The sequence below is a fragment of the Hipposideros armiger genome, unplaced genomic scaffold (genome assembly GCF_001890085.2).
Source record: "Hipposideros armiger isolate ML-2016 unplaced genomic scaffold, ASM189008v1 scaffold_1002, whole genome shotgun sequence".
Lineage (NCBI taxonomy): Eukaryota > Metazoa > Chordata > Mammalia > Chiroptera > Hipposideridae > Hipposideros > Hipposideros armiger.
This window is the reverse complement of record NW_017732352.1, coordinates 290,616-318,576: the sequence shown is the minus strand read 5'-3', so window position 1 is coordinate 318,576 and position 27,961 is coordinate 290,616. Positions and strand designations below refer to the sequence as shown.

Sequence of the window (27,961 nt, the reverse complement as noted above, 5' to 3'; positions counted from 1 at the left end):
ACTTAGACAACTTGGGAACTGCCTTCTAGGTAGGCTTGCCTGGGTTTATGGAACAACTTCTCTATTCCCAGTAAAGACAGTTTTCATGTTTTAGGATCGTCGGGAAGATGGTTTCTTTATTATCTCCTCCCTCCTCCCCCTTTAGACCATAATGAATTGCCAAACCTTGAATTATTATTCCATTGGGTGGATTATTGTGGCAAGATTTTAGCAGCATATTTCTAAAGACTGCTTACAGCCACTCTGCAAATCTGAAGAGCAGTCGGTGGTTGCTAAGAGACATACTATTCAAGTATCCCCATAAACATACTACTGCTGGAGAATGCTATTTAGTAATTTGTACTTCACATTTGCAGTTATATTTAGCTGAAAGGTACATTATTTATTATGCAAATTATGCAAATCACTCAGTCTGTCCTTAAAAGTGACCTTTTGTTGTTGTGTTTTTAAAAACTCAAGTCAAATTGGACGCGACACAAACCAGCCTGTTAAAAAATTTTAAGTTCTACACTGAAATAAGTTCCAGGAGGCCTTGAATCTCAGCTCCAATTCAAAGAACTACTTCCCTACCAAGTTTCTTGAATATGTCAAAATGTTTACATTTCTCTCTCAGAGTATAGCAAAAATTATAAAACTTTGGAGAATTGAATTCTGTCTGTTAGCCATTAACAATTAACAGTAATTGTTAACACCTCATCCCATTCTATCCAACCTGTAACTCAAAAAACCTTAAAAAAGGGACTGTACTGCTCTGAGTCCTGCGTCTAGAGCCAGCTGCACAGGGCCGCGTGCTCAGAAGGGCCTCGCTCTTGGTTTAACGCTTTGCTGTTGCTGTCTTGAAATTCTTCCTAATTGTGAGCAAGAAGCACTGCACTCTCATTTTGCATAGGGGCCTGCAAATTACGTCGCTAGTTATGTGCCTGCGTCCCACTAAGTGCATCGTTATGTAGCATAACAGCTCTTTCTTGAAATGCTGACCAAATTGGTTGCCTTAAACATTTAAGTCACAGGTTTTGTTGAATCCGATAAAATGAATGCGTGAGGTAGAAAAGAATGGACTTCTCTAGTTTGTGAAAAGAATGTCAGAAATTAGGAAGAAAAAGCACGTGACTTGGCAGAGTTGTTTATATTTGTATGACTTACACCTTTGAAATTTTTATACTGCATTTTCACAGAGGTCTCGAAAGTCAGATTACTAGAAGCTTATAATGTGCAACCTTCTGAAACCTCGTCTCTACTGTGCTTTGTCACATTGGTTACTCGCAGGTTGGCTGATTTCATGTAGTCCCTTTGAGTTGTTCTGATTCACTGGAGGCAGGCTGCCATTGGCTCTTGTTTCCTAGTTCTGGGGCTGTTTTCTCATGAGCACTACTTGTTCGTTCAAGTTGAAGATATTATGAGGAAGATATGATTTTTCAGGTAGTAGAACAGCTAAGGTTAAAAACAAAGCCAGAAATATGGAGAGCTGATTTTAATTTGGATGAAAACAAAGTTTGGAGGAAAACATTTAGAATACAAATTTCATTGATTATCTTTGAGGATTTCTGATGTTCTTTAAACTCTGTTTTTACATGGAATAGGGCAGGGCAGTTGCTTCTTTATTGTAGTAGAGGGCAGTTGGGCTTTTTGTTTTTTAAGCCTTTTGCTTTTAATTTTTAAAAGTAGTTTTAATTAACAAAGTAACAACAATTTTAAAAATTGAAATGAAGACTTGATGATGAAAAATAGCAACCCCGCCGGGGCCCCCTCTTTCCTCCATCCAGTCTCATTCCGTAGAGGAAGATTCAAGTCTTCTGGCTGTTTTTTGTATTTATCTCCATCTTTCTAAAATAACATCCTTATACTGCTATTTTTTTATTTTTCATTTTAGATTTTATCTATTCCTACTATAAACCATTATATGTCTCCCTTTATATCTTTCTACATCTTTCCAACATAGCTGTGTGACAAAATTTAATTAAACCAAATTGTAGTGTTTGTGTTAGTATGGCTGTGTACATGTTGTTCAGCCAAGGAACATATTATGCTCTAATTACATTTCTTGTAGGGCGTTTTTTTTTTTTTTTTTAAACCTTAGACCCCAGGATTAACAGTTCCCTTGGTTTTCACTTGCTTGCTTTCCTCTGTATTGGTCACTAGTTCATCCGCTAGTTCTCCGAGAGCACCACATAACTCTTCTCGACATGGCCCACACATCAGGCAGTCTGTCAGTTCCAAAATTTGTTTTCCTGTAGGCCTCTCACTGGAGCCCTGGTCATCCTGCGCTAGTTGCCACTGGTTGCTTCTTCTAGGCTGTGGGACTTCCCTTTGCCACCCTTCTGAACAGTGTTTTTACTTGCTGATTTCCCTTTCATTTTGGTGGAATACATCCTGTAGATGCTTCCTAAAACAGCACGAACGGGATGTAAATTCCAAGGGGCTATGAACCTGATTCCTGTGTGTAAAGGGAGGCACCACACCAACAAGCAGTTCTTGGAAGCCCGCTGGGTATCCTATTGTTCAACTCAATTCTGATGCTGTCTACCCGGAGATAGTGTCAGATTCCACAGTTAAGGGCTCAGTCCTACAAGACTGTCCCCCCACTTCTACTGTCCCATCCCACCCCACCACCGCACACTTCAGACACCAATCACAAGCCCAGGTTATCACCTGTGTTTCTGAAATGACTGGCTGTAGATTGGAGATTCCAATGACTGCCCCTCCTTGGTTTGGTGAATTTGCTCACAGAGAAACATTTTACTTGCTAGACTACCAGTTTATGATAAAAGGTTATAACTCAGGAACAGCTAGATGGAAGAGATTCACAAGGCAAGGAAGGAGGAAAGGGATGGAGTTGCCATGCTTCTCAGACCACACCACTCTCCCCAAGTCTCCATGTGTTCACCAGCCCGGAAGCACTCCGAACCTAGTCCTCTTGGCTTTTTATGGAGGCTTCATCACGTAGCTGTAATTCACTAAATCATTGGCAACTGGTGATTGATTCAACCTCCAGCCCCTCTCCCCTCTCTGGAGGTCAGGTGGGTGGGCCTGAAAGTTCCAACCCTCTCACCACATGGTTGGGCAACCAGTCCCCATCCTGAGGCGCCCTCCAAGAACCACCTCATTAACATAACAAAAGACACCTTTATTGCAGCTCATCACTTAGGAAATTTCAAGGGTTTTAGGAACTTTGTATCAGGAACAGTGGCAGAAGACCAAATATATATTCCTTGTTATAAATCACAATGTCACAAAATGTTTTGAGACCTGTTTCTCTGAAAACATCTTTATTCTACCTACATACTTGATTGACATTTTGGCTATGTATGGATTTATAGGTTGGAACCTGTATTCCCTCAGAAGTTTTAAGGAATTGCTCCATTGTCTTCTAGCTTCCAGTGTAGGTATTGAGAAGGCCTGTGCCAGCTGAATTACTTATCCTTGATAGTGACTTATTTTCTCTGTAAGCTTTTGAGATGTACTCTTTGTCCCCAATATTCAGAAATTTCAAAGTGATGTGTTTTGATACAGGTCTTTCTTCATTTCTTGTGCAGAAGACATAATGGGTCTTCTGCATATTGAAGCTTGTGTCCTTTTTTTCTAGAAAATTGGATTGAATTCTTCCTTAGATGATTTCCTTGTCTCCGTTTTCTCCGTTTTTCTGTCTTGGTGCCTACTTGGCATGCCCATTAGTCACGTGTGGGACCCTCTGGATTGATCCTCAAGTTCTTTTCATCTTGTCTTCTGTATATTATCTTTGTCTTCTGGTTATACTTTTGGGGTAGATTTGCTCATTTTAATGTTCCAGTTTTCCTGAAATTGTTATTTTTCTTACATGTTGAATTTTTAACAGCTTTTTTATTTTCTGAATATTCATGTGTGACAGCATGCTGTTTTTGTTTCAGGGATCCAATATATTTGTTTATTTCTGAGTTACAGGTTTTTAGTTTTGGGGTTTGTTTTTGCAGTCCTTTTTCTACTCCTTGCATTGTGGCTGTCTCCTCTTAGTTTTTATGATTGTTTTAGTCTGTGTCTGATGTTAAAATGTGTGTTGATCTTTGACTTCATTTTCATAGTTCCATGTTAGTCATCAAAACGCCTCTGAGAGCCTGTGTGTGGGCATGCGTGCATGTGTGGGAGACATGTAGCATATTGGGCAGAGACCTTGCCATTATAGTGGGAAACCCTTTGATACTAGTATACCTATTGGTGTTTCTTCCTGAGGCTGTTTCCCTAAAAATGGACCTCCTAATCTCCTGCCTCACCCAGAATTCAGAGCTTAGTCAAGGAAGAGGGTTAGCCAAGGACTTACTGTTCAGCCTGCAGAGTTTTCAGTTAACCCCGTTACTTTCAGTAAGTGCTTCACTTGACTGTATACAGTGTCCCCAAGACTAGAGACTTGCTCACTTATCCTTTCCAGGCTTCCATTGTAAATCTCCAGTACGCTGCATGGGACAGGGATCTGGTAGGTCTTGTTATGCCTACAAACTTTGAGGCATCTTCCTGTTTTTAGCTCTGCATACCCTTGCCATCAGAGACATCTGGCCCCTCAGTTCTTAAGGGTTTTCTGGTGTGAACTGGTTCTCTTTTTGTTGGCTTCCCTCCCTGCTGGCAGAATGGAAAAACACTTAGCAGAGTGGAGAAAGATGAAACCTAAGATAGTTACCACTTGCCATCCACTTTCCATCTTTGAAAGTGTGCAAATTTGTTTAATCTGCTCTGCAAGCCTCTCTACCCTATAGTTGCTTCCATTTTATTCCTTTACTGTCCTTTCAGGGAAGGTTCAAGAGACTAGAGGTTCAGTCCCCCATGTATAACTGGAAGACCTTCACTGTCTTGTTCATTTTGTCCTTCTCACTGGACTGTTGGTTTATTATGAGGGTCAAAGGAGGGTTCTTTGGTTAAATCACTGCACAGTTTAGCCCTGTTCAGTAGTTTCAGGAAGGCTGGTTTTGTTAACTAGGAGTAAGCATGTTGACAGGCCTGTCTTTGCTCTGTAATCACCTTGGAAACGCTCCAGCTTCTTTTTTGAACCACCAGTTGCCTGTTACATTGTAGGGGGCACAGTCCACCTAGGTGTTTACAGATGCTGGATTATATTTTTCATTGCTTTCTTTTTTGTGTGTGGGGCATGATTGGAGCATGTATATGACTAAGCACGCATTTTTGTTTTGGAAATCACAGCTCATCCTTTTCTCCCCTTTTTTTGGCCTATGCACTTATATTTTTTCCTTTTGCTTATTCATCATAAAGTTATCAAGAGTGTGTTTTATAAAGTAGCAGAAAAGTAATTTACACACTGCAATTCATCTTTCTTTCTCATAGAACATGATATATACAAAGCTTGTGGCTTTGGAAATGACTCAAGTTAGGTACCTGGTAATGCATTTTCTTTAAGGGCCTAATGAAAACATTAGTTAAATAATTTTTGTTTAATTATTATGTTTTCATTAAACTCTTAAAAACAATACCTAAGCATAGTTGATTTTAAGTTTTGTTGACAGTGTACCCTTTCAGACCTTTTATGGTGATTGCAAATTACTCATTAAACTCATTCACAACACTTAAGAATAGAAACCAAATTAAAAAGACAGAACTCAAAAGGTGATCTCCATGAACAAGGAGTAGGATGGGCTGAGTGGTCTTCTGTCATTTTGTGCATGTAGTAGATGAGAGATCCTGAGCCATGGCGTCTTTTTTGCCTGTACGGGTCACATGTCTCTTTCTTAGACTGTTTCCTGTGGAAATGGATAGTTGACCTGCTCATTGCTTTTCCTGTGGACTCCAAGTTTGTTCGTGTGTGTGTGTGTGTGTGTGCGCGCGCGCGCGCGCGCGCATGCATGCGTGTCCCCACTGAGGACAGTCACTGGCATATGTAAAGATTGATCAAGTGGTTGATTGCATAGCTAGCTGGGCAGAGAAATGGCAGGTATTTTAACAGTATCTTCTTTTCAGATAGGCTACTGGTAAAGGCATGAGACATTGAATCTGCCACAAACATTCCACTACCTCTAGCTCCTAATTTCTTCATAGGTCAGCCTGGATGTCACTTCCTCTAGAAGCCTTCCCTGATCACTCCATTTCTCCCAAATAGAGTAGATAATGTCTGCAATGTATTTACATAGCATCCTGAACCATCTATTATGCTGTTTATTTACCACTATGCCTCATTAGACTAGGCTTTCTGAAAGCAGATTGTGTTTGTCTTGCTCATCATGGTATCCTGGACACCTTGCTCACTGGCTGACTCTTAATAGGCATACATATTTATTTGAAATACTCATTTTTTGCATGAATGGATGGATAGATGAGTGATAATTGTGTAGCCAAAAATTGAATTTGTCTCACTGCCCATTTTTGAAGACTATCCCTCAGTTTGTTGCTTCCTGCCACTATTTGAAGGGCTTTTGGGGGTTGGGGGCAGAGGGGGATGGGGAGGTCTGTAACAGTGCCTTTTGTTCAAAGAAAAGTGCCAAACAAACGTAGATAATTTACTTGATTAGTGCCCACTGAGTTAATATTCTGTCAGTCTCAGCCTTGTGTCTTAATCTTCAACCTGAAACATGCTTTTGTATGTTGGTAGCTTTTTTGGTAATGAGGGTGGTCTGCATTCATTTGTATGCTGTCTATGTACTCCTGAAATGTTTTGTTAGAAAGTCAACATTAGAACTATGAGTTTTGCTATATTGCCATGATAATGAATATATGAAGGCCTCAGTAAATTTAAACCAGTCTCCAAGCGTGTTCTTCAGCCAGAGGAACCTGCCCACTGTCATTTATGAAAAAAAAAAAAAAGGTAGTTTTATTGAGATATAATTTATATACCATAAAATTTACAATTCAGTGTATTGTAGTATATTCACAGAGTTGTATAACCATCATTTACATATAATTGCAGAACAATTTCATCCTCCAAGGAAATGCCATACTCGTTCGCAGTCTCCCCTCATTCTGCTTTATGTCTCTATGGATTTACCTATTCTGTGTATTTCATATATATGGAATATTTATACATTTCATAGCATTTTATTAATTTCATACAATATGTGACTTTTTGTGTCTGGATTCTTTCAGCATGATGTTTGAAAGGTTCATCCATGTGTTAACATATATCAGTACTTCATTTCTTTCTATGGTTGAATAATATTTCATTGTAGCACGTTTTGTTGATCTGTGCATCAATTGACGGACATTTGGGTTGTTCCCACTCTTTGGTTGTCATGAATAATGCTGCTATGAACATTCATGTACATGTTTGTGTGTGGACATATGACAACATGTAATCTTACCAGGATTCATTTATTGACTTTAGATTACAGATGATTGGGAACTTAAAAAATGTTATTCGTGTATAACGTATGTACAGAAATCATGAATATTCATGTCAGTGAATATTTACAAAGTGGGCACACCCATGTAACAAGAACTAAGATCTAGAAAGAAACATTGCCAGTATCATTGGGGACTTGTTGATGTTTGCTTTGGTTTAGGTTGTTTCATTTATCTGTATGCTCTGGTAGAGCTGAAGGCTTATCTTAACTGTGTATCAGGAACATAAGCTCAGTAGGTAGTTTATGTTATAGTAGTGCAGTGGTTGAGATAATGGACTCTAGAGCCTTGGCTACTGGCATTCAAGTCCCAGCTCTACCACTTATTAGCTTTGAGACCATGGACAAGCTACTTAACATCTCTGTGCCCCAATCTCGTCATCTGTACAATGGGGGTAAAACTACCTCGTAGGGAGTATTAATATAAGTAGATTGCTCAGAAAATTGCCTGGTGATCATACTAACTGCTGTATACATGTTACCTAATATTATTGTTAGGATTATTGTGTATCTCTTCACTTGCCTATTTGTCACTATGTTTATTCCCAAAGACTATCACTGTGCCTGGCACATAATAGTTACTCAGTAAATTTTTGAGGAAGGAAGGAAGGGATTTCAGATAATGAGTGGCAGAATTCCCAAATTCTTTCCTGACACCGTTTTTGACAGCTACACTGTCTTTCATTTACAACAGCTTTTGGAGCTATTTGACAGTGAAGACCCTCGGGAACGGGACTACTTAAAAACAGTCTTACACAGAATTTATGGCAAGTTTCTTGGTCTTAGAGCATTTATCCGAAAACAGATTAACAATATTTTTCTAAGGTAAGTGGAGGGATGGGGGAGAAGGAGAAGCAAAGTTGGTGGTTTTATAGAATTATTAAGTACACCTCAAATATTTGAATGCAATATACTGACTTTTTTCTTTATTTTTCCCCCACCTTTTTTTTAAAGGTTTGTTTATGAAACAGAACACTTCAATGGTGTAGCTGAACTGCTGGAAATATTAGGAAGGTAAGCACATTTTTAGTGAATTGCTAATCTCAGGTGAATATCATTCTGGAAATTAGGTTCAGGTGGCTCAGGGAAATGCTGACCTAGATCTCGAACTGTGTGTACATCGGATACTCTCATTTGTGCTTTAGCATGTTTCCCAACTGACTCTCTGAGACACGATTTCTGGTTCCTCTTGTTCCGCAGTTATGCATTGCTAATTCTGCTGGGATGACTGAAAGAGCTAACAGTTTATCCATTACTACAGAGACAATACGTCTAATTGCAGTCAGGCCAGTTACCCCAAAACATCTTATTCTTGTTAGTTTCTAGGCTGCCTGTCCTTTGCCATACCTTTTGAAAGCAAGTTTATAATAGATTGGGAAGATTGCCATTTTCAAAGGAACTGTGTACCCAGGTGTAGTTCTTGAACAGCTGTTGCCTGGCATGGTGGAATGAATTGGAAAGAGACAGCTGTTGTGTAGGTTTCTACACACAAGGGAGGCTAATGTAACTAGACAATGTGATTACTTAGTCTCTGTTCCTAATATGAGGAGAAAAAGAGGGTGGAGTCACATGGTTTTCTCTGTGACTTCCCTAGGCTGGGCTCTATGTCCATGAGTATTCTTGGTCTGAGCAGAGATGTCAGGGATGGGAAGGAATGATGCCTGAAAATGAAAAGGTTCATAAGTAAGCAAGGCAGGCAATTACTTGGGGAAGGAAAAATAAAGAGTTGTTGATACAAAAGATTTGGGGACCGTCCAACTAGGTTTAAGAGCACAGGCGTCTGTGCTGGTAGATCAGAAGCAAATTTTCTTCTCTGAAATTTCCTTTACACTTAAATGTATTCTTTGAAGTAACTAACAAATCTTAAATGCCACTGGGATGGGTTTTGGATTGTTCTGGACCAATCATAAAGTGATTAAGATGTAACCTGATCTCACCAGAACAGGTTGTCTAATGATATTGTGGTAACGTTGCTAACTCATGTCTCTTTGCTTTTTCCTAGTATTATCAATGGCTTCGCTCTACCTCTGAAGGCAGAACACAAACAGTTCCTGGTGAAAGTGCTGATCCCTTTACACACTGTCAGGAGCTTGTCACTCTTTCATGCCCAGGTAGAATTGTGTATAGCTAGCTACTTTGGAAGCAAAATAAAGTTTGCAAACCCAGGGTTTCTTTGGTATTAATATTTACTGAATTAAAAAAAAAAAGACTTGTTAAAGTTTAAAATAATCCCTCAAGGAAATTAAAAATGTGTGTGTGTTTTTTTATGCATAGGAGACTCATGGGAATATTTTTCAAGTGCAAGGAGCATTTATTTGGTCATCTCGTTTTTCAGGGAACTTGAATGACCTGCCCAGTTCACAAAATTATGTATTGACCATGTTGCTTATAATAATATGTATGTGGGCTTTTCAGATTTAGATCTTTGGACATGTGTAATCATTTTTGAATGTTCTTGAATATTTGGTCTTATGCTCATTTGCGTTCGTCTATCAGTTGCCCTTTGCCCCTTCTTCTAGATCATTCACCATTTCTCTCTCACTTTCTACACACAAGTAAATACTCACATAAGTAAACAAGTCAATCAGTGTTTTCACATCTTTTTATTTTTAGCCGCTAGTACTTTGAAAAGCATACCCTGTTTTGTACCCACTCTCATTTCCGAGCTGACACTGCCTTGCATGGTAAGCATGTCACTGGGGATAGATAAATGACCTAGTGGTGCTTTATATAATTTTGGTGTTTCAGAACTGACCTCCTCTCCCCCAGTGGGAATGTTTTGAGTTTGCATAAAAATATAACACATTTCTCTGAGCAGTGTTCCTCTTTTAATGTGAAATTCTGTGTTTCGAGGAAAAATGGGTCCATATGCTTCTAATTTAGAACACCCATCAAAATGTTTCACAAGAGTGGATTCTTGTCCAAGAATTTTTACAAGCCTTTTTACAAATCTTGCCTCTAGTTTTTGAAATAGGATACCACATTTGGTGATCATTTAAAAGAATTCTTACTTAGATGAATTAGCATCAGATGTAAAAGTCATATTTCTCCAGGTTCTAACTGTGGAAGGTAAAAACTTACTCTCTCTTCCTGAAACTGCTTTAGTTTGCTTGTGCCGTTTCAGGTAATCAGAGTTTTTTGGAAGAGCCTACTTCTCACTGGACTCTTCTGGAACCACAGTAAAATCCAGTACTGTTGACGCCAGCAAAGAGGGAATGGAAGCCCATGAAATGCAGCTCAAACTATATGTAGATGAGATACTTTCAGAATATTCTGAATGTGAAATTTCATCTCCGCTTTTCATTAGCTGGCTACTTCATGTCCCAGTGTTCTTTTTAAGAAAATTCCCCTGGAGTCTTATTAAGGCCAATCTTTGGCTTGAAAAAGTAGCTTTTTATTTTGCTTTATGCGTTTTTTATTTGTAAAATGAAAAGTTACTAAAACCAGAGTCTGGAAACTTTTTAGGAAGTTTTAATAATATATATTTTGAGTCCTTAGTATATAGAATTTTAAATTTTACCTTTCTTTTTTTCATTCGGTTTCTCCAGCTTGCATATTGCATAGTACAGTTTCTGGAGAAAGATCCTTCACTTACAGAACCAGTAAGTATTTTTTCCATAATTTGAAATTATGGACCACTTTTCATTGAGTGTATATGAAAAATTAAGTGCCATTTGTTTTTCTCCTTTTCGTTTTAGGTTATTAGGGGGTTAATGAAATTTTGGCCCAAAACATGTAGTCAAAAAGAGGTAAGTGCTTAATGTCAGTATGGTAATAGCATACTGAATACTTGGCTGAGTTCCAGGCACCAAGCTATTATAATAAGCATGTAGAAAATGCATTGTCTCATCTAATCCTCATTAGTTCTGTAAGGCAGGACTGTAAATACTTTTATTTTACTGGTTATGAAATTGGCCCCTAGAGAAGTTAGATAGCCTGCCTGAGTACACTAAATGCAGGTGGTTAGGCCAGAACCCGCCTTCCTGATTTGGGAACCCTGGACTTTAGTTTTTAGCTGAGCCATCCTGCCACCTGTTGGCAGCTCAGCGGCAGCTCACCTTGGGCTGGGAATCAAACCAGCGACCCTGCTGCTCAGAGCTCGTGTTCTTGAGCGAGCTCTTAACCAACTAAGCCACTCAGCCGGCCCTAGGGGAACCCTGGACTTTTGTCATAGTGCTGCTCAGTGCCACAGGTTAGATCAGGCCCAATCATGTGTCGAGCTGTCTAGCTCTCTCGATGTCACCTCCTAGTGATCACCTTCATAGTTTGGAGGTTTTGCTGTCACTATAGATAGATGTTAGAGCAACTTGCCCAAATACCCACTTTAAAGCATAGTGTAGATGAGATCTTACTATGTACAATCATAAAATACATTACAGACCTTTAGTTTCAACTATCCACAAGTTGCCCTGGCAACCTCTGATCTGTAATCATTTGTACTTTTGCTGAGACCTAACTGGTCATGTACCATGTGAGGTTTTTATGGGGGAGCAAGTCTCTTAGCTTGGAGGTGAGCCTACCTAGGTACTAAATCTGTACCCACTCTTCTGAAAGGTTAGAAACCATTTGGAAAATGGTTCAGAAAACAAGGTCAGCTATTAGTTTTACATTTGGGGAGAATTTATGTATCTTGACAAATGGCAAGGGTCTATTATATTTTGCTTTCAACAGAAATACCCTCCTTCTCAAATCAGTTTCAGTTCTCCAAAACACTATTTTATACAATTTCAGAAAATCATGTAATTTCTTAATACTTATTAGGTAAAATTAAACTATGCTTTGCTACCCAGATGTATCTTAAAGATATGAAAACATTGTCCTTTTTTTTGTACTTTAATTGCATACCTAATTTTTTCTAAAGTAATTATTTTTTCATGCCTGAATAGGTAATTGGCTTTAATTTCTCTATCAGTTTTCTAATATATTTAAAACAATTTATGGGGTACTATTGATTTGACTCCATTTTGTGATCTGAAGCTGTTTCTTGAGGCACGTAGTGCTGAGGCGACAAGATGCATTGTGCTCTATAATGAGCAGTTGTACACGTGTGGGGGGGAGTGGGGGGAGGTAAGTGTAGAGATTGGGTCAGCGTGTGCTGAAGGGTTTAAGTGGTACCTCATTGGTGTCTCTCTGACTCTGTGTGTTCTGTTAACGAGCGTATCCTAGAGTAATGTAGCACGTAGCAAGGGCTGTAAACATTTTGGAAATGTCTGCATGTGCCAGGATGGGCATCCATGCCGAAGGGCCACTCCCCCGTTGTTTAAAAAAATACGGACGAGGAGAAGAGCTGTGTTGATAGCAATAGACAGGAGAGCCCCGCTGGGACAGCCTGTTTTGCAGGGGCCCCACTGCAGTGCCTAAGTGTAATGGATGGAACACATAGAATGTTTTTTCCCAAGTAAATAGAGTCATATTTTCAATGCTGTAGGAAACATGCTCTCAACAAATACCCTCTGGTGAATTCGTTGTGAAATGAACATCTTCTAACATGAGTTAATACCTAATTTGTTCATATTTGGTTTTATGTGTAAATTTTTCGTAAAACAGTGCTGACTCTTGTTAATCTTCATTGTTCCTATGGATTTTTAATGAAGTGCCTGAAATTTTGTGTTTCGCATGTCCTTATAGGTCATGTTCCTTGGGGAGCTGGAAGAAATATTGGATGTGATTGAACCGTCACAATTTGTTAAAATTCAAGAACCTTTGTTTAAACAAATTGCCAAGTGTGTCTCTAGCCCCCATTTTCAGGTTAGTAATAAAGGGGATGAGCCAGAGTGGCCTGTGCAACAGGTATTATTTTGGTAAAATTTTATTTACATTGAAAAATACATAATGGACATACTATCTACCTGTTGTTATATATTTGCTATTTTCTCACATGATAATAATTTTAACAATAACCACCTTAATCTTGAGCAACTGCTACACGACAGCCACTGTGATGGTGCTTTCTGTTCAGTAACTTCAATTCTCAGTACCACCTTCCAGGAGGGGCATTGTGATCTTTACGGATGCGAACACTGAAGCTCAAAGTGGTAAAATGGTCTCTAGTGAGGTGGGCTGGCAGGGGTCCTGTAGTGTGTAAGAGAGAGTGCTAACTAAAGCTTAAGAGAGAAAGAGAACACAACTATTCTACACAAACATTCAGGTGTGCTAGTGCTTTACATATGATTTCCACACTTCAAATTATCCTATGAGCCTTTTCCCCCTTCCATTTTCTAGATGGGGGAAAAAAAATGAGGCCCAGAGAATGATTTGCTCAAGGTCCCAGGTTAACAGGGAGTGGAGTGATAGGCGTAGCTGCGGAAAGCCGGGGCTTCCCATGGCACCACGCTGCCTCCTTGTGGCCACTCCGGGAAAGGGATCCTCGACAGCCCTGTTCTCCATTGGGGCCCTTGCTGCCTTGCTGAGGAGCCCCCACAGGAGGAGGGGAGAGGGCGAGCTGGTGAGACACGTTAGGCTTTCTCTCTGCTGTCTCACTAAGGGTCCAAGTCTCAGACTGGAGAGTTGACTCTGTGCACACGGCCTGCCGATTTGAAGAGACTGCTCAGGCTGTAGCTGGCAGCACAGAACCACACCACAAACACAGCGGACTTGATGCTGGCTTTCCCTGCTCTGTAATTATCCTGCATAGTTAGAGACACAGGCTGGTGTCTAAAGACACCTTAGTCAAGTCAGTGACCTCATGACAATCGTGTGCTTGTACCACAAAACCAAAAAAGGTAGAAACCATTATATAAACCATTACATTCAGATGATATGTAACATATGTCTAGATACAAAAAAATCGCAGGATACTGTGTAGATGTTTTGCATATTGCATATGACCTGTGCTGCTCAGACATCTGGATTGTTTACCTTCTTTTACAGTTTTCATGAGGATGTTTGGTGTAATGGAGGGCAAGCAGCAGGAATCTCTTTTAAAACGAGTAGTACCAGGGAGGCTTAAATGATGTTCAGAAGGTCAGAAAGGAGACAAAGTGTCTTAGTCAGCTGGGGCTGTCTTAGTTGGGCTACTCTAACAAAATGCCACAGATTGCGTGGCTTATAAGCCACAGAAATTTAGTACTCACAGTTCTGGAGACTGGAAGTCTGGCAGCAAGGTGGCAGCATGGTCAGGTGAGGTCCCTTTTCTGGGTCACACATGTCTTGTGTCCTGACATGGCGGAAGGGATGAGGGACTCTCTGGAGCCTCTTTTAAAAGGCACTGGTCCCATGCATGAGAGCTCCACTCTTGTGATTTAAGTATCTTCCAAAGACCCCGCTTTCTAGTACCATCATCTTTGGGGGTTAGGGTCTCCACATATGAGTTTTAGGGTGACAAATATATAGATCATAGCAGGTTCCATAACAAAACACCACAGACTGCATGACTTAAACAACAGAAGTTTATTTCTCATAGTTCTGGTGGTTGAAAACCTGAGCTCACAGTGCCAGCATGGTCTGCTTCTGGTGAGGGCTGTCTCTCAGTCTTGCAGGTGACCACCTTCTCACTGTCTCCTCACATGGCCTTTCCCTGGTAGGTGCATGTGCAGAGAGGTGATCTCTTCCTCTTCTTACAAAGCCACCCAGCCTGTCACATTAGGATCCCGCCCTTATGATCTCACTTAAGCTAATTACCTTCTATCTCCAAATACACTCCCCCTGGGGATCAGGGCGCCAGCATATGAATTGGCAGGGAGCAGGGGAATGACACAATTCAGTCCATAGCAGAAAGAAAAAAAAGAATTGTAATTTATTTGACAGAAGTAAAACTGAGAGCAAAAGAGTTTAGTGGTTCATCCAGCAAACATTGATGATGTGTAGCCAGATGCCTATCACTGCTTGCCCAGGTGTGGCATGGGAGTCAGAAGGCTCCCAGCTCGTGTGTAGGACAGTGGGGTCCCAGGGAAGTAGTGGTTCTGTGCTAGTGTCAGACATGTTCACTTTTACTTTGCGTAAACAATGCTTTTCCTCTCAAAGGGGCTTTACTGTATATTGACTTTCTGTGATTTGCATATTGATAAACATATATAGAGATAAGGATACTTGTTAGCATTGAGTGGCAGTTAAATTTTAGACTCATAATTGGATGTAGGAAAAGCCTAGATCCCTCCTTCTTTACCAGCATCCTCCTGTGGTCTCTCTGAAAGTTTCTCCTTTCAGTTGTAAGTTTCAGGGCCACCTCACTCCCTCTCCTCCCCTTCCCCCCTCCCTTTCCGGAACCCTGTGTCCTACCTGACTCAACCATACCATGTGCTGCGTGGTTTTTAGACACATTGCCCATGTTGGTGCCTCTGCCCTCCGTTCCCGTAATCCCCTCAGCCCGGAATCCCTTTCCTCCTTCCTCCTTTCATCCTTCCAAGCCCGGCTTCGATGCTGCCTCCTGTGTTATAATCCTGCCACTCCTCTCCCACATCCGGGTGGTTCTTTCTGCGCTTTCCTCTGGCACTTTATTTCTATATCTCATACGGCATTCATCACAGTTTACATTGGACAGACTCATAGATTCCTCCTTTCTCCTCTGGCATGTGAGTTCCACAGGGATAACCGAGTAACGAGGTTAATTAAGAGCAGGGGACTTTGGAGTCTGTCTGCGACTTGCTAGCCGTCTGACCTGAAGCCTCAGTTTCCTCATTTGCAAATAGGAATAATGGTACCCACTCTATGTTGGTGGTGAGGGTAAATATGTCTGTGAAACACTTACCACAGTGCCTGGCATAGAGTAAACATTCAATAATGATAAATTGTTTTCTTTGTACTTTAAGGGTCTCGTATCTCACGAATAATGTAAATGGAAAGGTTCTAATTTCTCAGAGTCTGTTGGGTACATCTTGTACCATTTTATTAAATTAAAATTAATTTATTAATTTAAAACATAATTTCTTAATCTGTGTGAATGAAAAAAGCCACTCTTTTCCCCTTTCTCCATATAATTACCCTTTTTAGAGATTTTAGATGATTTTTTTGAGATTTCGGCTTATTTTAATTATCATTATCTTAGATTTGTTAGATTCTTTTTTGAAGTGTTCCATTGAATTGAGAGAGTCAGTCGATAGTGTGGTAGTCAGAGGAGAGGATCTGAGATGTGCTGGGCCCTGTAGGACAGCCAGTGTCCCTGAGTCCAGCAGAAACTGAGGGACTTTCTCCTAGCTTACCAGTTCAAAGGAAGGTGACAGAAATGAACTTTGGAAAGAATCTGGGCACTAGATTTGATCCTAGCTTTCACCATTCATTAGCAGTGTAACCTGGGCCAGGTTACCAATGTCCCTGAACCTCAGTGTCCACATCTGTCCACAGCCCCTTCTCCTCAGTGACGATGAGGACAGTGCATTCCACCTGCAGTGCCGGCCCAGGGCCTCCATAGCGGTGCTCAGCCCAGGTTACTGCTCTGCAGGGATGGGCAGCAGCTGTTGGCTGAGCGCCATCCATGTGCTGGGCCCTGTACTTGATCTGAACTGTGTGGATGAAAGAGGTAGCCAGGAAGGGAGTTAAAGTGATAAGGAAAACAGGGTGGTGTATAGAAGTAGGGTAAAGGGGTCTGGGGAGCTATGCAGGGAAGAGGTGGAATCAGATGGAATGGGCGGTATGAGAGGAGAATAGAAATAGGTAGGAAAACTGTTCCTTCCCAAATTGATGGACCTTGGAACTTTCTGGAAGATATTAAATCCACAGAAATGTAAAGTATGATTAATATTTAATCTTACATTTGATTGATATAAAAATCATCTTAAAATACTTTTGTTTGGAGATTTATAGTTTTGTTTTATCTTTGTCTTTCTCTCTCCTAACATTTTATTTTTCTTTTCTCAAAGGTGGCAGAGAGGGCACTCTATTATTGGAATAATGAATACATCATGAGTTTGATAGAAGAAAACTCTAATGTCATCCTTCCCATCATGTTTTCCAGTCTTTATAGGATTTCAAAAGAACATTGGAATCCGTAGGTTTATACCGTTTTCTCCCTCCTTCCCTCTCTCCTTGTCTTTTGCTTAATAAAATGTCCTGAGTGCTTACTATGTGCCAGATGCTATGCTTGTTGCTGAAGGCAGATGTGTGACAAGATAAAGATCCCCACCTTTTAGAAATTCACTGACGGGCTGGGAGGACCCAGCAAGTAAACAGATACTTTATAAAGCAGTGTTTTAAGTGTGTTATGTTAACATAGCAGTTTACTTGAGGGTTTCCTGACCTGTCTGTGAATGTAGCAGAGATATTTTGGGGATGCTTTGGAGCGAAAGGAGAGGTTTTGGACATCGTTGGTGTGGCCAATTGAATCTTAAAGGAATTTGGCGGGTGGATGGGATGGAGGAAGCCCTTTCAGAGTGTGGGTCTATCCATCACATAACAAGGCACAAAAATGTATAAAGTTCTGAGAATTAGGAGTTTGGTAGGGTTAAATCACAAGGTGTTTTAGGGTGGTTCTGGAAGGTGAGGTCAGAAAGGGAAATGGGGCCCACGTGAGCCTTCATCAAGTGGATGATAAGGAAATACTCAAGTGCTGTAAGGGTTAAGTGTTCTGAATTGATTTGCATTTTAGGGAGATCCATTTCTTTCAAACCAACTCAGTTATTATATAGTATTTCTAGGGGAAAAAAGTTTAAAGTCTTCAAAGAGAACTTTAACAATCTAGTCCTATGAAAGAGCATTCTGTATTCGAATGGCTTTACATACTCCTCTGGAATAGAAGGAAAAATTAAAAGTTAGCAGCTATAATTCAGTATATTCATGATATGTTTGTTTAAAAGTTTTACATACAAGCTTTGCACAGTGGCAGTATTGTAGCCAATGAGGTTTATCCGAGGCACGATTAAAAAAAAAAGTTTTACATACAACTGTAAAATACCACATTTTCATTTTTGCCAAATTTTATTAACAAAGCTTATAAAAATAAAGAACTGGCAAACAATAAGGTCTCCATATGCACATAGTCTCTTGAGAATGTAGAGTGGCTCTAGCAAGTGTCCGTAACCGCTTGGTATACTGTATTTGGCCCTTCTCTGTCACTGCCCATCGTATTTGAGAAGGTCATTCCCCTCAACTGGAGGGAGCTGATGTTCTCCTAATAGTGGGCACAGAGAAGAAGCAACACAGCAAATACCCTGGAAACATCAAACCCATAGTTTATTTAACATATGGCCTAACTTTTATCAATGCCTTTTTTCAGAGGTGTTGGGAGCTTGTTGTGGCAAAATAGAGGTATTGTTGTGAATTTATGCAAAGGGCAGTGCTTTGTAGACTCTAGTCTGCAGATACCAAGCCCATCCTGGGACAGCCTTCACATTGCTGCAGAGCTGGTTCTCCCGCTTGATAAGTATGGACTGCCATTTTGGCTCTTTAGCTGTGCAGTGTTCCAGCGCTAATAACAGCCATCTCCAGCTCGCCAGTTCCCTTACCAGCAAGGGAACTAGGCAGGCATGAACAGACTGATGCAAATCACACTAGAAACATAACTCTTATTAAACTGCCCAGCTTCCAGGGGTTTAGTATATCTTTGCATATGAATAATATGTATATTATTTGTTTCCATGGGAACAGATTTTATTTTGATGAACTATGTATATTATCACTTTAAAAATAAAATTCTGTGCAGAGTCAGGTCTCTAAGGTTAGTCCTACCACAGATGCTCCTTTTTTAGGATGAAGTTGCTTTATTTTTATACTTGCCTTTTTATTAAATGAAGTTGACAAGGGCCCACAGGCAAGTCTATTCTGGGTACCAATAATTAGAAGGGCAGAATTAGATTTTACTTTTTCTAATCCTGTCAACCGCTCAGAAAGATATCTTGCCTTGACCAGTAAAGGATGGAGCTCTTGATATGGAAATGAACTGTAGGTAATTTCTACTAGTTCCAGCTAAAAAAGGATGGAGATGGTATGCACTACCTGGAGCCCTTTCAGAGGTTGTGCTTTTGCTTTCTTTACGCAGCATCCTGAATGTAAGACTAACCCAACATGTTCTCTTTTCTGTGTGCTTCCCAGGGCGATCGTGGCATTAGTCTACAATGTGTTGAAGGCGTTTATGGAAATGAACAGCACCATGTTTGATGAGCTGACAGCCACATACAAGTCAGATCGTCAGCGGTAACTTTTTAAAGCTTTTTTGTCAGCTGTGCATTGAATTTTTTCCTTGCTCTTTGCTGAAGTTGCCTGATTGTACTCGAAGTCATAAGCAGCACAGTTTTATTTATCTGTTCGGTTCTGCATGCTCATTAGCTGTCTTTATTAGTGTGCCACTGGGTAACCGAGTGTCATTTTGAAAAAGGCTGCTTTCCTCCTTTCCTTCAGTGATGTTTTTCTTCCGCCTCAGGGTTAAGAGCCTGGCACCTAGCTGGTGTTTCAGGCCCACGTGAGGGGACCATCAGGTAGTTTGCCGCCTGGATTCGCTCCCATCCTGGACTTATTTGAACTAGGCTTGGGCTGATCTTGTACTTCACTCCAGCAGCAGGAGGAACAAGGCACCATTTTTTTAGCTCTTTGGCCCAGAACTTACCTTCTATTCTAGAACCCAGCAAATGCATTACTATTCAAAGGGCGGTGAAAAGAACGTGGAGGTGAAGAGTCTGGTATTGTACAAACCTTGAAATGTTTTAGACCAGGAAGGAACAAAAACCACTTGAACTCTACAATAAATGCTTTTGGCTGAGTAAAGCCTTTCTTGATTTCATTTACACGATTCCTTAATTTTGTTATTTCTTTTTCAGTATGTCCACCTTTCCAAAAGATGTTGTCTTAGTCCGTTTGGGCTGCTATAACAAAATACACATATGGGTGTTTAATAGATGCTTATCAACAACAGAAATTTATTGCTCACAGCTCTGGAGGCTGGAAGTCCAAGAGCATGGCAGCAGCATGGTTGGATGAGGGCCCTCTTTCTGGTTCATAGCTGGACCCTTCTCACTCACTGTGTCCTTCCATCATGGAAAGGGCAGGGGATTTTTGTGGGATCTCTTTTATGAGAGCACTTCCGCCATTCACAAGGGCTCCATCTCCTGACCTAGTCACCTCCCAAAGGCTCCAGCTGCTAATACCATCACCTGTGGGGGTTAGCATTTCAACAGGAATTTGGGGGTGGGGGGAGACACAAATGTTCAGACCGTGGCATTGATGTACTTGGAGAGATTGAGGACAGTCTGGAGCTTGTTAGTAGTGGGACCTCTAGTTTGGCTTTGATCATCCAGAAGCAAATGCCAGCTTTGTATATCATAAAACCACGGACCTTAGAAGATCCCAGAGGTGTGTGTGAGTGGTCATACCAGAGTCTCGCTGAACTGCCTGAGCAAAGCTATCTGTGGCTCCCTTGCTTCTTTGCTTTGCCTGATTTTGAATGTGTTACTTGTGTTTTACTGATAAAGAGAGCAATGAGGGGAAAGGTTTGGTGGCGGGGACAGAGGATCATCAGTTTTTTTTTTTTAATTACCAGGATATAGTATATTAAAAAGCAACTTAATTATGGAATATGGCAAGTGTTAACTGTAGACAGAAGGCTGAGATTCTTTATAATATCGGAATAAATATTAATTATGGGATATGTTCACACTTGAAATTTAAAGAGCTTTTAACTCACTATATTTACAGTTGCAAAATCATTAAATTTATAATAACCCTCCTTGTCTCAAATTTAAATTAAAATGTTTTTAAAATAAAGGAGATAAAGGATACATTTTCATACTGTGACATACCATTAAAGAATGCATTATACATAATGTTCTTTTATAGCAACTAAAAGGTCATTATTATTATCCTAGTTGAATAAGGATTAACTGTAGAATCCCATTATTTCTAAAATATTAAAATTGATTGAAATGAAATGAATTCAAATTTATTGAACTTCAGTAATAAAACTTTGGTGATCATTTATCATTTAAACTAAATTGACCAAACTCCTTAAAAAAATAAGAATTAACCCAGGGGACCAGGAATAGACAATGTAAATTTGATTCTCATGATTGATGTATTAAAGTACCTTATAGTGAGTGTACTTTCTTAATGAGAGAAGAATTTTTATTTCTAAGTAAGGATAATATTTTGTCCAATGAGCAATAGAAGGTTGTAATGAATAGATGGAAACATTGGTTTTTTTCATAAATGTGGGAATAGGAGAAGAGAGTAAAGAGATTTATTTGGTACTATCAGAGAAGAACCGAATGGAGGATTACACTTCTGGAAGGCAAGAAATTAGTAACTGTTTCAGTTCAGATAAAATTTTTAAGTGTTACAAATCTGAAAACAGTGGGTGGAATAAGTAACACTGTTAGATCCATATGCCAACATTAGTGCTATGTAAAATTGAAATTGGAAGAGAATTTGACAGTATCCCCAGCCTGACAGTGTGGCTAACTTTTTAAATTCCCACCTACAGGTAGAGAGAAAAGTGGGAAAGAATGGGGGTGACACCACTACATCAGAAATATTTAGAATTTTTGAAGATAAAGTTGTCAGCATAAAAGACGTATGCTAACTCGGCATAGAATTCATCTGAAGAAAAGCTCCATAGCACAGATTGCAGTGACTGCCATACAACTCTCGATGCTGCTTCAGTAATAAGATGATGAGTATTTCGATGATGTCAGCCCTTAATTCAAACTGCAAATCAGGGCTCTATGAACCTAACATATGTTTAAACTGTTTTTTAGTTGGATAAAGTTCCTAAGCCCTTGCTTATCTATTTCTTCTCCTTCCAAATAAAAAGGTCAGATGCTTTGAAATTCAGCAGGATCTATAGAATTGATTTACGTGTACTCAAATCAATGTCCTATGATAATATTTATTTCATCCCGATATTATCCTTAAACTTTACTGAGAAACCAAAAGTGATACGTTACCACAGCTTGTTTTTGCAGTTAAGAATCTGGAATCCATAATGATTGAAGGATTATCTAATCTGTATCCTGTAAATAAAAATTTTCAGGGTCAAAATTACCCAATAGGTAATTGTTTTAAAAACGATTATGCCCGCTAAAATTCATATTGTGCAGATTATGTTTGAGATAGCTGAAACTGGTGATAATAAGGCTTTAATTACTGAAATATTAATTATGAAATGATAATATTAATTACCATATTATATAATTAAATATTTCTTCAAGACACTAGTGGAATGAGAATATAAAATTGGTTAGGTATTTCTAGAGATTTTTTTTCCGAGGAAATGAAGATTAGTTTCTGTTGCTATAGACATCAGTGTACCTGTAAAAAAAAATTGGTGATGATTTTAAAAATATGAGGCGTTGAAATTATGTATAAATTTCACTTAACCTAAGTAGGTTTCCTTGAATACATATTGTACTATAACTGAAGTTAAATTACTGCTAGGTGAAGTAGCACACGGACCATATCCCCCATGCCTAAGGTGGCAGAGCCCCTGTTTTCAGGAATTATCTGAATTTATGGATACACACATGTCATCTGTTGTTTACTGGTTCATCAAAACATGAGAAAACTAGAGACAGTACAGTGAATTATTTTTAGTAAGTGTGAATTTATTTAATTTGCAGTAGTCATGTGTTACTGGACTGTGTACTTCCAACTTGGTTGGTGTTAAAACTAACATTCTTTCTTTTATAAAAATATGGTAATCTAAAAATGTTCTTGGCAAAATAAAATTTGTTAACCCTATTTTAGCCATCCAGATTTTTGGTAAATTTTACCAATTTTTCCAACAGCCTGGAAGTCACTAGTCAAATTGATATTGAATTAAATTTGAAGGTTGGAACATTAAAAATTTACTACATAATGATATCAACAAATTTCTGCCTGGATCATTAAAACTGAAATCACAAAAGAAAGAATGTTTAATTTGGTTGTATATATAAAATAAGTTAATAATTTGGATTTTTATGATTTATTAATACTTGTGTGGACAAGATACTGCTAAAGAGTTTAAATATACATAGTGTAGGAAAAATAGATATCCATAAAGGGGAAGTATATTTTCTTGACTTACTACATTTTCTATATCAGTATTATTTTTAGTATCCCTTTTGAGAAAGTATTTGGAAATAAAGAGAAAATTAGATTTTAACTAGATCCCAAGTAAAAATCACTTATGTTCCCTTGGTTTTAGGATAACAGATACATATAAATGATCCTCATTTTTGTTTCTCAATAATTTTGGAGCTAATTTTCTAATATTAAGTATAAAGGAATGTTAATGTAAAATCTTAAAATATTTTTGTCATCTCCTATTCTGTTCATTAATAGTACTTTGTGTCTAAATGTCCAAAATAAAAGCAGGAGAGAAAAATCAAAAAGTAAAAACACCTACAAGCTTAATGCCAAACTTCAAAGACCCTATAAAGCATACATGGGGGAAAGTATGTCAGAGGATCAGTTGCTGATGAATGATCCTCTTTAAACCTTCTCAGTTGTTTATCGTATATTCTGTTTCTTCCCCAGTGAGAAAAAGAAAGAAAAGGAGCGTGAAGAATTGTGGAAAAAACTGGAGGATCTAGAATTGAAGAGAGGTCTTCGACGTGATGGGATAATTCCAACTTAACAAAAATAATGACAACAGCATTACTAACCTGTGGAGTCACACATTTATGTAGTAGACGATGGAGCAACAGTTTTCTGTATTGTGCAACTTTACAGTAGATTTCACATTTGTTTCATTATTACAACAGCACTGTATATACCTGTCTCTAAGTAAAGGAAAAAAAAATAAGGACTTCAATCCAAAGTTTGGACGGTAGATGGACTTCTCAGAACTTTGCAAACATAATCATTGTTCTAACCCTCTTGAAAAAAAAAAAAAGAGCAGTCTTCAAAGATCTGTTGATTAAAATTCCATTAATCGGAAATTCCTTATTTATCATTAGCAGAGAGTATGAAACAATTTTCAAATGTGAACAATCTTAAATTTAGCTTGTCTTTCTGCTAAGCTGTTAAATGTATTTATAGTAAAGGAAGAAAAAAAAGACTGTCATTTCCATATAAGTTTGTATAACATCTTCCTCTGGGTAACTTGACTGTAATTTGACATCTTTTCCTTTTGCACATGTTTATGAGTTGAATGTCCACATGGAACGGGGCCATGAATTACAAAGGTCCCTGATAAAAGTTTTGTTGACTGGAGTAAACATCCCTCCAGTAACCAGGGAGTCCTGGGACTCCTTTAGTTTTAAAATTAGGAGTAAAAGAGAAGAGGTGATAAACATAGTAGGGAAGGGAAGTTTGGATTCATGCTGCATTTATGGTGAATCCAAATCACTGTCTTGAATCCTTGGAGAACAGGCACTGGGCATCATGGGCTTCAGTACCTGACCAGTATTAGTTGCGTACATCATTGAACACACACACCAGAGATGTTTCAGAAATGTCACAAAACATCCTTTTGGACCATTTTGAAATCAGAAAGACAAACACTAAACAGTACAACCATGAAATTGATCGCCAGGATTGCGAATCTAATTGGGAATAGAGTTGAGCAAACAGCTTGGCCTGTTTGGAGTTGTTGCCTTACTTTTTAATATGTATTTATAAAGTATTCCAGCAAAAGAGGATGTAGCCTCTGGAAAAAAACAAACATGTTACAGTGTTTTTTGTAGATTCTCGTTCTATATCTCATCACAGCGCCAGCCCTGCTTTTAGCCGGAAAGGATTCAGGATAAACATTACTACGCATTCTGAACTGGATGCGTATTCCTGACTACTGTATTTGTTACCAAAAGTGGTTCTACAAATGCTACTGAAAAAAAAATCTGGAAATTCCTAATGTCCTGAGTATTAATAATAAAGTTTAAAAATGCTTTTATATCAAAGGTGCATTGTGACCAAATTGTTTAAGAAAAAAAAAAACAACACAAAACAAAATCTAGGGCTGTATTATAGATATATCCTATCCTATTGGCTCTCTGCTTTGTATTTAAAAGAGGACTCTTACATTTTGGGGAGATAAAAGTACTGATAAAAGTTGTGTACAGTATGTACTTACCTAATGTGGTTGCATTATTATGTACTGAAAGATATGTGTTTGGGGGTTTATTTCCAGGATGCTTTTGTTTGTTATGGACATGGCAGCAGTGAGTTGATAATCCTAAACCATCACCGCCAGCAGTATTCATGGCATAGAGCTGAGTGTGTTCATGTATTGAATCGTGATAGTAGCAAACCTGAACATATGAACTGTTGTTGCTCTTAGTAGTAATAATATCAATATGGGCTTGTATATTTTCTTCCTTCCACTTAAATATAAAGTAGACTATGCAGTTGTATTGTTTCCAAGAACAAGGGGGGGAAAAAAGCCGCTGACCTTTCTCCCCTATTAAGTGTTTCAGGATTATCAGGTCACAGTTTGTGCATAAAAGTCAGCTAATTATGGACATTGTCATCTCAATAACTTTGTAAAAAAGAAACAAAACTTGGCATTGTTAATTCTGAAAAGAAACAGCAGTAAAAGAGTCATATACAACACCAAACACAACATGGTTTAATGGAATTCCTAGATCTTTTTAAAACACAGACCATTCATTCATGGGGATTCACTGTAAAATTGGCAGAGGCTGCCAACGATGAAACAACTTCCTTTAAAAGTGCTGGAGCAAAGGTGCAGTTCAAATACTAAAGATAAAAAATAAATTTGTAACAAATCATCTACGATTTTAGCCCGTTAGTTTTGACTCTGCATTACATTAAGTTTTGACAATATAGCCATTAATTCACCTTTTCAGATAGAGGACATTAAAATCACAGGTTGGTGAAATATCTCTGCCCGTTAGAATGGAATGCAGTCACTTGAAATGAGAAAGACCAGGCTCCTTTTGTGCACCTTACCCTGTCCTCAGAGTTAAGGTGAGAACTACCCAGATACCCTTGATGTTAACTTTGTATGTTGATCATTCCAAACTGAGGAGAATAAAGCCAAATTTTAGACATTGAAAGAAGCAATTATAGCTATATGTCTAAAGTTCATAGGGCGACTTCTGAGAAGAAACACTATCTTTTTTAATGGAAAGTGACAATGTGACATTTGTCATGTTGTGTCCTGTGACGCACAGTAACTGAGGTAATCTGACTGTTGCACTATGTGACATATTTAAGGACGTACTTGCTGCATTTGCAGCAGCCCTCGCTGTCCTTTCCCACATTTCTGCTGTTGCTGCAACTTGAGTTCATTGTGACAAATGCATCTTTGTGTTTTATTTTGTTTGCTTCATAATTTCCAGAACTATATATAAATCTATTTTTTAAATAGCAAATATTGTAGTTAGTGAGTGATGATCACTCCAAACTTATCCCTACCATATTGGTTTTAGGGATAGGATTCAGAGTGTCTTTGGAAGAAAAAAAAACAAAAACCCTGTGGTTTAGAGTGATGCTGAGGCCTTAGGCTGTGGGCCTAGAAAAACCATGTGAGTGAATTGACCCATCTCATCCTTTGAATCAAGCATGCATTCCTTTTCTCATTGTGCAAGTGTCCCCATTTGTTTCCCTTCAGTGTTCCGTTTTTGTCCTTTGAAATTTTATTATAGTTTGCTCTCCCTAACATCTGACTTTTTTTTATAAAATACAATAAAAAAATTTAAAAAAGTAAGAAATAAATAATACCCTCGATGCCGCTGGATACTCACAAGCAGGGTTATGCTCCTTCACCTTGGGCTTGCTTGCCTAACTGGAAGGGTTTAATTTATTTTGTACCTCCTCCTATGCGTGGGACAGTCCAGGGTGCAGAGCCAGGAATCGCTTGTAATTGCACCTGCTATACTTACATGTGTAGCCCTAGGCTCAAATCACACTATGGAAAGAAAAAAAAAAGTATATTTAGAGCTTTAAAAGCTTTTTTATTTTTTTGTGGGTTGGGGGTGGGGTGGGAAAGGGAAGATGAATGGATGTTATTGGCATTTTTAAGTGTTCAGAGTTTTGTTTTTTTTCCCCTCTGTTTTGCTTTTTCCCTTTAATTTGGATGCACTGACCTGGCCCAGGAAATGAAAAGATCCTCTCTTTTGATGCTATTACCAATGTTACCACAAAGTGACAGCCATCTACAGCAAAAAGGTGGCACCAGACATGATCGGTGATGTTTTCTTTGCACATCAATATTTTTATTTTTATATTCTGGCTCAGCTGCTTCTCTGAGTGGAGTTAAGGAATGAGCCACAAAGGATTTTTGTAGTAGGTATATTGGCAATGCATTTTATATTTCTCGGTATCTAATTTTGAAAATCTAAAGGAATTGTGCATCTTGAGAGAAAGTTGAGCAAATTTTGATCTAGTGGAATGTTCATTTGTGCTGCTTCTTGTGCACGATGGCAGCAGTAGTATCTCTCTTGGAAATAAACATCCCATATTATGATGTCTATGAATATAGGTTTCCTTTTCTTCCCTCCCGCCCTGCCTTCCTCCCTCCCTCCCTTCCCTTTCTTTACTTTTTTAGAAATCACTTATTGTAAATAAGTTGTAATCCAAACCTCATGTATCAGTGGGGAACTTTCAAATATAAATATTACCAATACATTTTTCTGGTTGTTGTCTGATTTTTGATTCAAATATATGAGAATGAAATGTCCATTGCTTTTGGTCTGAGGATTTTGCTTTAGCTTCATACACGTGGATCTTTTGGTATTTTAGTATTTCATTGTTTTAGCAGGAGAGGGCAGCAAAAGTTTATTTATCCTGTTAGAAATGCTGTGGTTCATGATTTTGGTTTTAAATTTAGTTTGTGTGTGTGTGTGTGT

At 38.8% G+C, this 27,961-nt stretch overlaps 1 protein-coding gene across 7 annotated transcripts in view; it reads left to right on the top strand.

Moving 5' to 3' along the window:
• PPP2R5E (protein phosphatase 2 regulatory subunit B'epsilon) overlaps positions 1-27,740 on the top strand; it is a 159,441-nt gene extending 131,701 nt beyond the window's left edge. For 4 of the 7 annotated variants that reach the window (XR_002122668.1, XM_019631473.1, XM_019631472.1 and 1 more), the window contains 9 exons: positions 8,002-8,132; positions 8,262-8,321; positions 9,310-9,418; positions 10,856-10,909; positions 11,006-11,056; positions 12,936-13,055; positions 17,102-17,229; positions 19,269-19,370; positions 23,685-27,740. Coding sequence is in view for 6 of the 7 variants with exons in the window: in XM_019631473.1 (XP_019487018.1) it covers positions 8,002-8,132; positions 8,262-8,321; positions 9,310-9,418; positions 10,856-10,909; positions 11,006-11,056; positions 12,936-13,055; positions 17,102-17,229; positions 19,269-19,370; positions 23,685-23,784 (855 nt within the window). In the remaining variant the exon portion in view is untranslated. Of the gene's footprint in view, positions 1-8,001; positions 8,133-8,261; positions 8,322-9,309; positions 9,419-10,855; positions 10,910-11,005; positions 11,057-12,935; positions 13,056-17,101; positions 17,230-19,268; positions 19,375-21,648; positions 21,999-23,684 lie in introns of those variants that run through there. The other 3 variants (XM_019631474.1, XM_019631475.1, XM_019631476.1) reach the window with 3 other exon arrangements.
• Positions 27,741-27,961: the final 221 nt, after the last annotated feature.